We start from the raw sequence: 15,588 nt of genomic DNA on the forward strand, positions 1-15,588 counted from the left end.
AAGCTTTGTAGGGAAAATGTGTGCTTCTTGGTAAAGCACTGTAGCTTAGAAGGGACTGCTGCATAATGACAGTCAAACAAGTGATTTCTAAACTACTTCAGTTCATTGTTAGCTGTGTCAGTTCCACCCTGGCAGTTTAAAACAAAAATGCCAACTAAAAATGTGAAGTTTTTATTGTTTGGCCTTAATGAGTAGTTCAGGGCAAAGTAATACATCTTAGTCATCACTTCTAAGAGACTGCTGGAGCACAAGATCATACTTCATAGCGACAATCCATCCATACCTTTCTAGAGAGCACCAACTGAAGAGCAAAAACTATTGCTACAGGACTTAAATCACTTATTACTAGATGCTTTCCACTTAAATTTTGCATTCCTGTGACAAAGCTGCAACAATGCATTGCTAAACAACTCATCTGCAAAATCCCGAGCTAGCAAAAATTAATATAGCTGTCCAACATCTAATTCAACAGTTGCTTTAATTTAAAGTGAAACCTAAGACTTATYCTGACCTAGCTTCTGTGTTCAGAGTTGAACCCACAGAACTCTGCAAAACTGAACTGTTCTTAAGCTTAGACTATGCAAGCTTACTAGCACCAATACTTGAAAATGGCTATATATTTGCCCCAAATATGGCGCTCTATACTTCCCCCCCCACTAACATCTGATGTGACATTAACCTGTGGGCAAGCTGGAACTGATTTTTTTCTTGCAGCAGTCTTGATTTTGCTTTTTACTACATCTTGCTGTGTGTCAAGTTGCTAATGGCAAGTATAGCTAAGCAAGTATAATCTGCTTCATTCAGTAGTAGACAAGCAGTACACACAGTTAAAGGACATGTCCTAGAGGTACTCAGCATGACTTCTGACTAACAGTTCTAAGTTTCTAATACCTCTCTTGGAATAAAGTGATTGACCTTGCTAACCTGACCAAGTTCATTTCTTTCAGATCAGTCTTTTGTGACTCTAGCCACAAATGACTCTTATGTGAAAGGAGCACTGGTACTTGGTTCATCTTTGCAACATCATAGAACAACAAGGAAGTTGACTGCACTCATAACTCCTCAGGTCTCAGATCCTATGAGGTAAGGTCACTTAAAGGCATCAGATTGCCACAGTCCCTGCTGATGTGAAAGTTTAAAAAAGAAAGCTAAACTTCTATATAGTAATTTTCTAAAGTTACTGGAAGCTTAGAAACTAAGCCCAGCAAAATCAAACTCTGACTGTCTGTTGAAAAAGCACTGCAAGTGCTGCTTCAGACAAAGTTTTCTGTATCACTATATGGTGATGACAAAAAAAAAAAGCTTTAAAAGAACCACTGTACTTAGAGCAATAAACTGACTTGATAGTACTGTTTGAACTGGATCTCTGCTCTTTAGTGCTCATATCTGGAATTGCCCAAAAATGACATTGTGCCTTCATTAAGGGGTCTGTGTGGAGGTGGGGTAGGGATGTGGTGTTTACCTATTTCATGGGAGTGTTCCAGATGCATTAATGTAACATTGAAACTATGGAAATCTAACAGACACTTCAAATCAGATTGCATCATGAAAGAATGTATGAATCAAGCTGATGTAGCACCAAGGATGTCAAATCAACAGAATCAGAGGTTGATTGGACTCCTTGGAGATGAACCTGATAAGCATGCTTACTGTGCTAGGTCAAAGTAGCTATGCTAAGTTCTTAGACTAGCTATAGCAACACTACCAGTAGATACACAATGACGTAAGTGGAACTTGCACTTTTCAGTCTATCCACAAACATGTGCCTTAAGTTAAAAACAACTGTTCCTACTCTACTTTTCATCGGTAGAAAGACAGCCTTGTAAAGCACAGTTCTAACTCATCTGTAAACTCTCCATGGCTCAAACTGTACAGATTGCTGAGTATTCAAGATGCTATATAAAATAGTGAGACTTTACAGATGCTTTTGATTCTTAGAAGCACATCCTTCTTATCCACCATTTGCTTTAACATCACTGCTTAATTACAGAAGAGGTTATCGGCCACAAAATTTCACTACGCCATCTGAAAGCTTAAGGTGGACATGATACTGAGTCAAAATGCTGCTGCAGCCATAGCCATGATTTAAGTGAGCCTTTAAAATTTCATGGGGTAAAGAAAGCTTTAATAACTAATCACATTGTTTTAATAACACTGTTCTATATTCGTGACTGTCATGGCTATTGCATAAACTGCTGTTACAACTGCTCAGGATTCAGCTACTGTCCAAAGTCTTGCCCAAACTACTCTAACAGCTTCCTGTTTCTTAATTGCAAGCTTAAAATAGGCTGTCATTTTACCGAAGAGCTCAGTCTGGTGGGGTGGTGGGAAGTATGGAAAGCTTGTACTACATAGCCATAACTTACCTAACCTCGTAGCAATACCAGTTAAGCCCTTTATTTGGAAAAAAAACTTACTAATTCCCCCAAAGGTATCCATTGCAAACTAGATACACTGAGGTGCAGAGAAATGCTTATGCATTCAAACATATGCACTCAGCTCTTACTGATGGCACATGAATCTGTGACAGGTTCCTTTTTACCTCACTTTTGTTCATGGAATCTGTTAAGTGGTCTGGTACTGGAATAACAGTAGAACTAAATTCTGGCAACTATGTCTTTCCACAGGAAAGTGCTGGAAAAAGTCTTTGATGAAGTCATATTGGTAAACATTCTGGATAGTGGAGATTCAGCACACTTGGCATTAATGAAGAGACCTGAGCTGGGCATCACTCTAACAAAACTTCACTGCTGGGAACTGACACAATATTCAAAATGTGTTTTCATGGATGCAGACACAATGGTAAGTAGTTGTGTCTCATGGTGCCTCTTTATAACCTGCTGGGGGTTTTGTAGTTCTGGATACGTTTTGTTTCTTTTTTGTGAAGGAGTGGTGAAGGGTTTTTGCTATTTGGACTTGTAACTCAGTAACTGTGAAAGTGCTTTTAAATCTAAATACTTGTAACATCTAATAAATGGGGACTATCTCAATTTAAAAAACTGTCCTCTATAACAAGACTAATGATGTGAGAACTTTTCTTCATATCTTGAGATGGATATCAAAATTAAGGCAAGATACCCAATTCCCAGCCCAGAAACCAGAAAGCAATTTTTCCCCTTACAACTAGGTTTTGTCAAATATTGATGAACTTTTTGAGAGAGAAGAGCTGTCTGCAGCACCAGATCCAGGCTGGCCTGACTGTTTTAATTCTGGAGTTTTTGTTTATCGACCTTCCACTGAAACATACAATCAGCTGTTACAGCTTGCCACAGAGAAAGGCAGTTTTGATGGTATGTATTAATCCATATTCCACTATAATTTAGACCAAACTAATGCTGGTTGGGATGGCTCAGTAACTGGATGTGTGCTATCAGGGTTCAGGATGATAGAATTCCAAACTCTGTTGTGACTACACAACTTATTGCTATAGAGGATTTTATTCTATTATGTTTTCTGATTGTGGCCCCCCATGAAATACAAAAATAAGAGTTTGGCCTTTTGAACTAGCAGCTGAAAGCACTAGCAATGCAGAATCATATAGTGAGCTGTTAAGATAGGGCAAACACAATACATGTGTAGCAAAATCAAACTGCAGTGCCATGCTTCATGCATTTCTGAATGAACTTGTCTCTTCAGCTAACCATACACTCAAGACTGGGTGTTTTGGGTTAATTCAGGTTGCTGTGAGACACTAGTACTGGTTAACTTTAGTGCAGCTCCATGAACAAATGCACTTGAAGATATGACTATCACTTAAGATCAGAGCTTGATACACTGTGATAGCTTCCTATCTTTACAAGACAGTGATAGTTGTTGTCCAAATATCAAATGTTTGTAGCCCTGGTTGCTTCCCACCAGAGGTCACTTGGGATCAGTCACTGTGCCAAATCTAAGCTTGAGAAGCCAACTTCTGCTGTCTTTAAGTGTCTTCAAACTATGACCATTCCGGTGAACGCACTTGTTGCTTGAAGCCTGCCATAGATCAATGCTTCTGAATGACTGGCACCGTTTCCCTTCACTAAACTTCGTTATATAACTACTGCGGCACAAAACCAGGTCTAACTGAAAAAGCTAGAGAACTATGTAAGAAAGACCTTAAAATGCTCTCTTATTTGAATGTAAATAGCTATCTTGTAGACTTACCTTTTGTACCTTGTAAACAGCAACATTTTTAGATGTCACTCCTAGTGTGCAGGATAATTGCTTTTTATGCATTCCTGTGCCTCCTAAAGAACATTAAGTGTCAGTTGGATGCTTAATGCTACCATGTGAATAAACTCTACTGAAAATGAGTACTTGAAATAAAGGGTTTGTGTATAGATTATTACTTACAAGGTAGCAGCTGTCAATTCAGGAAGTGCTCTCAAATGTTGAGTGTTAATGATCAGCAGCTGTGGYGAAAGTTTTAACATGATACCGCATTCTTGTGGTAATAAAAATAGATGGGGGGAAAAACCTTGTGCAGGCCCACTGTTGAATAGTTCCAGGAATATCTGAGATCTGGTGATTGTTCGCTGAGATATCTGTGCTTGACTCTTAGCAGACCCTATCTTAGGCCTGTTAAGGCCCCTGTCTACTAAAGGATAGAACTGCTAAAGCCACAGAATGGTGCAACTTCCTCAATGTCCTAAACAAGAAGCAGTTGTTGCAGCACTCGAACAGTAAAAGTGTAGGTTAGTGGTTTAAGTACAAAATTTCTAAACTGTCACCTCTATTTCAGGTTTTACTTTACTATTCAGTTTTACTAGTGCTAAGTGGCAAATCTGAATAATGAGAAAGGGAAGACGTATACTACCTGCATAAGCTGTTATTGAGCTCATGAACTCAGATGAGAGGGATTTAAATTGGTCTGAATAAGTTTACTAGTAAACTTCCTTGAAGAGAAAGGTCTGTGAAGGATCCCTGTTCTTAATAGGGTGCAAGGATGCAAACTCTACAAGCTATCAAGCAATACATATCTGAAATCAAGCTCCAAACACCTCATTTGCAGGAGTAACAACTAGGAAATGCAAGACCTTCCAGAATATTTCATGTTTATTAACTATAGTAGATAGATGCATCTTATATGATGCTTATGTCTAGAAATGATAGAATGATGACTAGTTCTATAGAATAAAAGGTAATGTCTTTGAATGTCACCTTTCTAGATGATAAGGAATATGCCATGGAATAATTCTAGACACTATTTAAAACTAATGGGGAAAGGAAACAGAGTTTGGTATTAAACAAGTCTGGCAGTACTGATACCTTAAGAGTTATTGCTATTGCTAAAACAATCCTCTGGCTCTTTAGCCTGAGATATGGAATGTTTTTCACATATAAAGACATGATGCAGCAAGTCTACAGATGTAGACTTGTAGCTAATATAATTGCCTGATTCTCATGTATGGTCAGTTTGTACAACACTACCAGTGAAGTGTGAACCAGGACACCTAAATTATGCCAAAGCAGCCACTGAAAGCAGCAATGTGTGCAATTTGAAAACAAGCTGAGTATGTGGAACAAGTTGGAGTGATAAGTCTTGTAGATTAAGCTGATTGTTGTTGCTATCAATAAAGATATGACCCATGCAGATCCATTTCTTCTACATTATTTTACTGTTAGCATATGCATTCTTAATACCCGATTGAATTAGAAGGTAAGACTAAATGTAGCTGAATAAAGACTGAGGGCTTGTCTAGTTTCTTTGCTGCTTTGTTGTGATGGGCAACTAGTTCAAAAGTGCTTTTCCTCTTCATGGGCTGAGAAGTGAGTTAGGATCTAAAGTGTCTCTAGGCAATTTCTCACTCTGCAATCTGCATGTACACTGACAGCTGTAACAGGATACCTAGGGTTTATATTTGTCAGTGTACCTCCTCTACCTCTAAGTGTGCCCAGTATCTAGATATTTCAGTCACAAAAAGCAAACTATACTCAAATAGCAATAAAGGTGTAAACCTTAGTTCAATCATATGCTGTAAGACCTTTCTGGAGTCAGCAGAGACTGACTGCTTTAGAGAAGAAAAGATTAAATAAAATATCATCTCTTTTCTAACTATGCTATCCACTTAATCTTGAGAAATATTACTTTAACAGAGATGAAGGGAAGCGAGCAAATCAAAGTCAAGGAAATCTCTCTGGTGGTCTTGTACTTGCAAGACTAAGTGTATTCAGTAATACTACGGAATGGACGGATGTAACTAAAAGGTTTCTACTTCCCTGTAGCTGCTTGTAAACTAGTCTGTTTCAGGCCAGGAGTTTCTTTTTTAGCTACTCTACTACTAACATATCAAGTAACTTTAATTTGACCTCACTACAGCCTCTACTTGCAAATTGAGAGGCAACCCCTCCCAGTACTGTAGCTCTAGTCGTAACTTCAACAGTTATCCTCATTCAGGGGTTAGTAGCTTCATGGATATGCGCAGAAGTGGTATTTGTCTCAATGACTTTCCAAAATACTTAAGAAATCATGTCCAGAGTTTGTATATGAACTCTGACCTTAATTTATGTGCAACTGCTGGTCATCTTTGATCAGAGCTCTCCAAACACTAAATACTTAAAACAAGTAACTGCTCCCACTCCCATAATCATACTAAAAATGATTAAACTCGCACTGTTTCAGTGTAATTTCATGTCATCATATTGATGTGAATCACTAGAATACTAGTACAGAACTAGAGCTTTTATTTCCTATTAATGGATTTGGTGAAGTTCTACTAGAGCTGTCACTAAGACTGAAAGTGCTTTTATTAAGATCACAATGTAGAGTGGTGTGTCCAGGGCTGTTAGCTTATTAACAGAACATTGGTACCCTAATTCTGGTCCAGGGATCTTGGTTACGTTATGTGTAAAGCTTAAATAATAAACTTGCTGTTTGAACAGGATCTTTTTAGCTACAGCTTTCCTAAAGATATGTAGTATGCTATTATCAGGTCCTGTTTGCTGCTGCATTACACAGCTTGCATTTAAGCGCTACTAAAATAACCTGAATAGCAGGGTTTGAACAGCTTGCTATCTTTCAGAAAGCAGGAGTAATTTCAAACAACTTTTTTTTATTCTGTGCAGTTTTTTTGGATCTTCAATGGCTGCAAGGTTTACAGGGTCATTCAGAAATAGAACTCCAGTGAGGAGGTGACAGGCTGCACTACTAACCCTTAATTAGGAAGGACTAGTGGAGTGATTGAAGATTCTAAAACAACCATCTAAAACAGCTTATTAATGTATTTTCAGGTGCGGACCAGGGGTTATTAAACACCTTCTTTAGCAGCTGGGCAACAACAGACATGAGCAAACATCTACCATTTATTTATAACTTGAGCAGCACTTCTGTATACTCCTATCTTCCAGCATTTAAAGCGTAAGTTAAAAATTCTGAAGTGAGTCGCTAACCAGATTTAAGGCTTATATAAACTAATCTTTTGTTACATAATGGCAAGGTATAATGTGAACTTACACAAGAACTTTCTCTAAATGGGTACTATTATCTAAGCAAAAGAAGATACATAGCAATTTCTATTTCTTTTTAAGGGCTGAATTAATACTAGTTATCTCATGGTGAGAAAAGCAAAGAAAGCTGTATGTTTGTGGCTTAACTACCATCCTTGGGAGTAACACTAAAGTTGATTTAGAATAAGCATACTTGAGAGGTCACTTCCAAAAAGTAAGAAACACAACTTACTTGGAACCTGGAGCCTGGAACTCTTATTACAGCTGTAATCAAAGACATCAGATCTTGAATTGGTTTGAATCAGCAGAACTTCGTGTCACTGGTAGTGGTGTTCTTGTCTAGATAGCTTGTCCTGTCTTACCACTTAAGGTATTTAACAACCAGTAATTTTTTCATCTATTGATCTATACCATTCAAATAAACATATGGAATTGTACAAAGTGTGTAACTCCTATAAAGCTAGAACTCCCTCCCACCAGTCTTTCTAGACCTAGGACCAGTTCGCTAAGTAGTAAGATGAGACAAAGACTGCAGCCAGGTGTCATGCCACTGCATGCTTCTACTGTTAAAGAAAACAACTCTCTACTCCCTAACAGTATTAGATTTTTGGCTTATGACTAAACCCTATGTGATCGGCAAGGTCACTCCTAAGAGTGTTATAACAAACAAGAGGAGAGGAAGTAATGTGAGAAGCTGAACACTAACCAAAACCCATGCTCATTAAGAGCTGTAAAAGTAAGAAATACCAGTTACAAAAAATAATCTGATCTCTGAATGACATCAAATGACTAGTGTCTAAAGCAGCAGCTAGCATAAGCAGGACTGTTGCTGGCTGAAGCTCAAACTGTGTCTTGTGATCAGAACACCATCTGAAATCCTGTCGTGCTAAAAGTGGAACACTTATTTTAAGAAATACATGCAAGCCTGAGAATGACTAAGTAGTTAGATAGCATTTGACAAGCTAACTTCTATTGTGAAGTATGTCCTCTTGCCATTGCTGGCTGGCTGATAGTCATGTGACCTTGCTGCCACAAAATGCTAATGGGATTGGTGGCTCCTGACAAAAACTCCCTTTAACTGATTACATCAATTGTCTAACTGAGCTCAGCACACCTTCAGGGAAAAAAAAAAAAAAAAAAAAAAAAGGTGCTGCATTTCCATCTAAAAGTAGAACACCCTGGTCAGTAGGTGAGCAGTTCCCCTTGGTTAGATGAGGAGCTACGCTCACGATAACCAGCAGGTGGAATAAACTGAGGCTTAAGTCTGTTAACATCATTAGCTATGCTTTTTGCTGCTTTGTACAACAAGACCAAGCTTCATAGCAGTCTCAGTAGTCTTTTTTCTAAAGGAAAATGCTCACACATGAGAAACTGTCTAATTTCAAAAAAATGATGGAATRCTTCTTTTTTTGGGAGATGGGGAAAGACAGATTAGTCACTATGGCTAATTTGGACATAAAGCTTCTTAACAGTTGCGTTTAAGTCTCAGAAGAGAGATCGTATCTAGAAAACGGATACTGAGAACATCCTTGAAGCCTTGCATGTATTAACTGTTGTACAGTTCTTAAGTGGCCAGAATACTAAGCGTACTTTTCTTAATTTGTAAAAACATCGTAACTTAACTTCTGCTTCTTAGGCATTCTCTAAGGCTAGAAATAGAATTTGCCATTTAAGCCTTGATTTGTAGCAATGACATAGCTTCTCAAGACAGTAGCAGACTGAGATGAAGAAAAACAGCTGCTAAATAGTGATGTGCCAGCTAATGAAACCAAGGTAGCCCTATTATGCCAAATCTTGACACTGGGATTTACAGTTAACGCCCAGAAACACCTTCTCAAGAGAGTTCTCTGCTTGCAACTCCTACAAATATTTGATCTTGTTTCAAGCGTGCATGAGTTTCCATGCCTCAGTAATACCAGTCATGTCCGTGACACTGTATGCAAATGCAGTTAATCTTTCAATGTAGGAGAGGAGACAGACGTATCAAAAAATGCATATGCTTTGAGTAGCCTAGACTTTGAAACACCTGTACAATCTCCTTATGCAGAAGAACTTGAACATCTGAGTCCCAGTCAAAATGACCTGGGCATTCTTAAATTGTATTACTGCATAAGCTAGTTTTGCATTATTACCTAGTTCAATTTTATTACGATGAGAAGAAATCCTACACTGGATTATTTCAGTGATACAAACTGAACTAGATATGAAAGCTGTTGTTACTAGAGAGACTGGTACTGCCAGTTCTCAAAACTGACTCAAGCTGAACTCCATGCAACCATAGGAGAGGAACAGAATTAATGTCATCTCTTTTACTGAAGTTCTTCAAACAGGTTGCATCTTATCTACACGCTTAATGCAAAACAGCTTACTAATAATGTTTGGGACAAAACTAGAAATCCATACTGAAAATGGAATTCAAATAATTCAAGAAATCCAAGTTTTTACAAAACATGGCTAAGCTAAGGTTATTTAGGAAGCAGTGATTCGTTGTCTAGCAAGATTCTGCTGCAACAAGATCAAAAGTCCTTTGGAATAGCTACGTTACACATAGCTTTTATTTTCCAGAGGCATAGTCTACCTGCAGCAAGACCTTATTAAGATCCTTCGTACACAGATACAGACTGAAAGAGTAACTCTTAACACTGACCCTTCCTTACATAATGCTTGTACTGTCTAGCTGTCCAGATCACTGACTTTGGAGTAGAATCTTTCTCACTTTTAAAACTAGTTCCATTTACAACGGCTGCTTGAGACTGCTCTTTCCTGAGCTATGGACATCATTCTACCTAAAGACTTGAGTTTGCTGTAAGTACTGAAATAGCCCAGACATTAGTTTTTTGGCTGTATTCTGACTAGTGTAATCGTAGACCTCTGTTTGCATAGAAATGCTTCCAGTTCCAGTAGGCATTGGCAATTTCATATAGTTTAGTGTTTAGTCTCCTAAAGACATTCATGTTTTTGTTTTCTGGGTACCTACAGAAACTGCAGGTTCTAAATTTGTCTGATAGACAAATCTCTTTTTTTTTTCTGGACACCTACAGAAATTGTGGGTTCTAACTTTTTCTGTCTCACAGGTTTGGTGCAAATACTAAAGTGGTACATTTCCTGGGAAGCACAAAGCCATGGAACTATACATATGACTCCAGAACAAAAAGTCTAAGAGAGAAAATGCATGAACCTAAAATAGTTCACCCAGAATTCCTCAACATGTGGTGGGATACCTACATGGCTAATGTTTTACCGTTACTAGAACAGCATGGAATTGTTAAAGAAAATACCACAAGTGTAAACATGGTATGTTTTTTTTTAATATTCCTATACAAACTATCTAGGTRTGGATAGGTTCTGTACCATCTCAATTTTTCCCCTTACCCACAACTCAAAGCATGGGTTTGGTTTAATTTATTTTTGGGGTGTATTTTGTCTAGTGGGTTTTTCGTTTTAGCTTGGAATAAAGAACACCACAGATGAGAAGTGTGCTGAAGTAGTCTTAAATATGAATGTCTGCCTAACTTCCTTATTTCAAAGTTACTTAACCAACAAACTATAGTTAAGTGACAAACTAAAGGACAGAAATTAAACTGTCTTTTTCAGTATGTACAGAGATGTGTACATACTCAATGTGTTTCAGCTAATAAAGTTCTCAAGAAGAATCCTAATTTAGCATACAATCTGTACATACAGATTTTACATGGTAAATCTAGGTGGGGCTAGAATAACTAGAAAATAAGTACTTTAGTAGACTGGTAGGAATGAATCTTAATACTTGTCAAGGCCAAAGTAACTCTTCTAATTCTAGTTCTCATGCATGCAGTTTAATAGCATGCTTCTGAATGCAGACTACAGTTTCAGCTTAGCACATGGGCCAGTTTAAGTTCTCAGCCTTTCTCAACCCAAAGTTACTGATCTCTAAAGATGTGCTTTCTCCTGTTAATGTTGCATCTTTCATCTTTCTAATGAACTATTTGCAGCTATCGGGCTTGGTCTATACTCTGGCTTTCTCTTGTGGCTTCTGTAGAGAGGTATGAAGAACTTAAACTTCTTTTTTTTTTTTCCCTCTCTGCCCACTGACTTTTATCACTTTGCTTTGTTATTTTGCTAGGGAAGTTGCATAATCCCTGCACACTGGCAGTGCTAGCTGCTGTGCATGAGAACATCTACTTGTCCCATCCTCATGCCTGTTGCTTGCGTTAGCTGTGCAAAGCACTTCTTTGTTTTTTCACTCTTCCTTTCTTTTTAGGCAGAGGTTGCAGAGGCAGTGTCTCACATGTCAGTATCAGCAACAGCACCACCACCTTCACCACCAGCACCGGTATTACCAACTATATCTTCACAAGAACGCAGGGAACGGTGGGAGCAAGGCCAAGCTGACTATATGGGGATGGATTCTTTTGACAACATCAAGAAGAAACTTGACACCTACCTTCAATAGAAATACTTGTCTCAAACACTGTCAGTGCAAGGACTTGTTCCAGAACTATAGCCGCTAGAAGGGTATTGAAYGGGGTCAGTTAAACTTACTAGTAGCTTTATGAAGACTTTTTGGTTAAAGGTTTCTGCAGTGCTACAGATGAAGATTGAGCAAAGGCTAGGAAGCAGAATTCCTTGGGCCAGCTATAACTGCCCAGTTTCCAATTCTCCCTCCTAGACTAAAAACAGGTATTTTAAGCTCAAGTTTTGTCTGTTGCAATCAAGACACTAAATTGGCTCAACATACTCCTTGAAACTGTGGGTTTGTACCTCACCTTGTTAAGGTGACTAGCATTACTCCCTTTGCTTGCTGTTTTAGACGCAAAATCAAATCTATGGGATTGCTCATGCACTAGAGTGGTTGCCATTCTGCCTTATCATAAATGTAATGACACCGGGATACATGCAGGTGTAAAAGTAATAGCACTGCTTTATTTTTCTAGTCACACTTGCACTGAAGATCTGGACCAGGTTCTTATGCCCAGGGCCTACAGCGTGGCAGAATGCATTTGTTCAGTTCTGTATAGTGTGAGACTAGTAAAATGAGTTTTATCTGTTACTTGTAATGTTGCACTTGATGCAAAAATAAAAAGTTGTCATGCACTTCTGGCTTTTCTAAACTCTGAAGCAATTAAAAAAAAAAAAAGAGCTCTGTGCAAGTCTTACTAAAATATTGAGCAGGTACAACTCTTAAGCTCTGTTAACGCCATTCTAACTACCCTCAGCAGATGGCCATCTTTAGTTCTGTAAATAGATCCAGACCCTAGTCACTTGCCAGGAAGCTGCTTAAGGCAGATCACCTTATTAAAGTGCCATGTATATGACGTGCCATGTATATGACAGGCCTGTGGAGAAACTACATGCTGAAGCTATTCAAATAAGCAGAATGTAGTCTGGAAAGAGGGAATGTTTATTTCTGAAATAAAGAAACATCATTCCTAATATAAGCCCTGTAGAACACAAAATTGTTTTTAAATGCGATGCTGTTAGGAAGGAAAGGTTTTCAGATTTGGAAGTCAAAAGATCAACTCTGTTTAAGTAACTGCACCTGCCTTGATTAGAAAAAAAGCTATTCTTTCCACGTGTGCATAGAGTGAGAGATGAGTTGCCTTTTTTTTTTTTTTTGCCAGATTCAAGGCACATGTATTCCAACATACATGTAAGAGCAGCGTAAGTGCCATGTTAATAAAAATGTTCTGACACCAGATGGAGATGGCTGTTTTCTGTACTAGGTCCCAGATCTGCCTTTTAGCTGAGTGAAGAATCTAAACAGCTCTCTGGTAACTGTAGTTTTCACTAGTCTGGAAACACTAATAAATGGATAATTATTTCATTATTTTCCTACTGGAGGAGGATGTGGCAGAAAGCTAGTCAGGGTGTGCTTTTAGCCAAAGTACACCATCAGCAAGCTCTCACTACTTGCTGATAAAACAGACAACATAGCCTGAGTGTTAGTTTAACTTTTTTCACTATTTAATTGCTGCAAGTCCTTCATCAAAATTCATCAAAAATTCTAAAGAGTTGTCCAAATCAAAGCAGCTTGCAGCTATTTAAATAGCATTTGAACTCCCACTGTAACTAGCCCTTTCTTCCTCTTAAAGGTTTTTTTTACAGATAAAGTCGAAGCTCTGAGAAGAGGAAGAGATTAGTGAGCATAACCTATAATTGGATATTTGTCACAAATACAAACCTTGAAGCTCTGTATGCTGACAAAGCATTACAGAAGCATTACAGAAAAGAGTAAAATACTCTTTTGAAGAGAATCATAGAATCAGTAAGGTTGGAAGGGACCTCTGGAGATCATCTAGTCCAACCTCCCTGATCAGCAGGGTCACCTAGAGCATGTTAGACAGGGCTGCATCCAGGCGGGCCTTGAAGATCTCCAGAGAAGGAGACTCCACAACCTCTCTGGGCAACCTGTGCCAGTGCTCTGTCACTCTCACAGGGAAGAAATTCCCCCTCACGGTCAGGCGGAGCTTCCTGTGCTTCAGTTTCTGCTCACTGCCTCTTGTCCTGTCACATGGGGCAACTTCTGAGAAGAGTTTTTCCCCGTCCCCCTGATACCCTCCCTTCAGGTACGTATACACACTGATAAGACACCCCCCCCTCCCCCAGTCTGCTCTTCCCCAGGCTGAAGAGGCCCAGCTCTCACAGCCTTTCCTCGTAGGGCAGGTGCTCCAGCCCTCTGATCATCTTCACAGCCCTATGCTGGACTCTCTCCAGTAGCTCCATGTCTCTCTTGTCCTGAGGAGCCCAGAACTGGACACAGTACTGGAGATGGGGCCTCACCAGAGCTGAGCAGAGGGGCAGGATCACCTCCCTTGACCTGCTGGCAACACTCTTCCTAATGCAGCCCAGGAGACCATTGGATTCAATTTCTGCCCACTGCTTCTTGTCCTGTCACATGGGACAACTGAAGAGAGTTTGGCCCCGTCCCCTTGACACCCTTGCTTCAGATACTTACAGACTTTGATAAGATTGTCCCTCGGTCAGCTCTTCCCCAGGCATAAGAGGCCCAGCTTAAGAGATCTTAACAGTCTCAGTTTTATTCCCCTTCCCTGTTTCATTACTAAGGAACAAGCAGGTTAAAGTTCTTTCCAAATAAGCTGAAAAAGTAAGTGTAAGTAAGTGTGAAACTACAACAGCCTGAAAATTTGATTTAGCATGTAAGTTTTGTTACATTAATATAAGAAAATTAAGGCACAAAATAAAAAGGCTCTAAGGAACAGTAGATGTTGAAGACTGGCACTTGTATTTTCTGAGTTAACAAACAGTGAGTAAAGAAATAAAACCTGTAAAACCATCTTGTCCTAGCCCCCGACTCTTACTAAGGTCAAGTGTTTACCCATAATCTGAGGAAGTAAAAGCTATGATCTGTTTACCTAACCCTATATAGCATATTTTCAGTAAGCGTTATTATGTCATTATCTGCCACTATTTCCTTCATAATTAACGCAGGCAACATTAGCAAAGTATACATTCCTTCTTTCCTCCCACATGAGTATTACTTTGACACATCAAATGGTTGTTCTGAGGTGTAGGTACTCTTAACACAGTAGCTTAACTACAGCTCTAATCTTAATTATTCAAAAGAATCACAGTCCTGTTGCTTTAATAGTTGCCTTTAGAAAATATATCATTTAAGGTTGTCCTTATGGTGACAACTCAGAGTAACAGTTGAATGTCCAGAAGTTTTTTTTTTTTGTTTTTTTTTTAATTTAACTACATCTGTTATGAGCACATGTCAGAGCGCACTGTTAGAACTCCAGGAAAGAGAGTACCGATAACCACAGACAACTTTTATTTTGTTAAAACTGAAAAAAAACCACCATGTTTTTTCAGCCACTCAAGCAGCTGATCTATCTAATCATCACTTTTGCTCTCAGCTTTGACCTTTACTATTCTCTTGGAAACCATTACTGTTTTTCTTGGGGGACAGCTTAACAAGCGATGCAGATTAATACTAACTCCAGTAAGATCTGATCTGGCTTTGGAACAGGGAATCATCATCTGGTAGATGGAAAAATGATACTACTACTAATTGGTTTCTTAACAAGTCAATCATGTCACAGCTCAAGTTACTCTGCAAAATGTCACTATTCTACATTACAAAGTGGTCAGCATATTTTAAACACAAGCAGTGATATAGCCTGATTAGCCATTAAAATGGGTCTCCAGAGAACTTTAACTTGG

At 38.7% G+C, this 15,588-nt stretch overlaps 1 protein-coding gene across 2 annotated transcripts in view; it reads left to right on the top strand.

Moving 5' to 3' along the window:
- The window catches only part of GYG1 (glycogenin 1), a 15,284-nt gene extending 2,184 nt beyond the window's left edge, over positions 1–13,100 (top strand). Inside the window, exons 2-8 of one of the 2 annotated variants that reach the window (XM_085302803.1) lie at positions 948–1,083; positions 2,628–2,802; positions 3,128–3,290; positions 7,210–7,336; positions 10,500–10,719; positions 11,397–11,447; positions 11,666–13,100. In XM_085302803.1, coding sequence (XP_085158929.1) covers positions 948–1,083; positions 2,628–2,802; positions 3,128–3,290; positions 7,210–7,336; positions 10,500–10,719; positions 11,397–11,447; positions 11,666–11,857 — 1,064 coding nt within the window. In that variant the 3' untranslated portion in view covers positions 11,858–13,100. The remainder of the gene's footprint in view (positions 1–947; positions 1,084–2,627; positions 2,803–3,127; positions 3,291–7,209; positions 7,337–10,499; positions 10,720–11,396; positions 11,448–11,665) is intronic. The other variant, XM_085302804.1, reaches the window with a different exon arrangement.
- The last annotated feature ends 2,488 nt before the right edge of the window (positions 13,101–15,588 follow it).

The sequence above is a fragment of the Rhea americana genome, unplaced genomic scaffold, assembly GCF_003343005.1.
Source record: "Rhea americana isolate MKP2758 unplaced genomic scaffold, rheAme1 scaffold_193, whole genome shotgun sequence".
Taxonomy (NCBI): Eukaryota; Metazoa; Chordata; class Aves; order Rheiformes; family Rheidae; genus Rhea; species Rhea americana.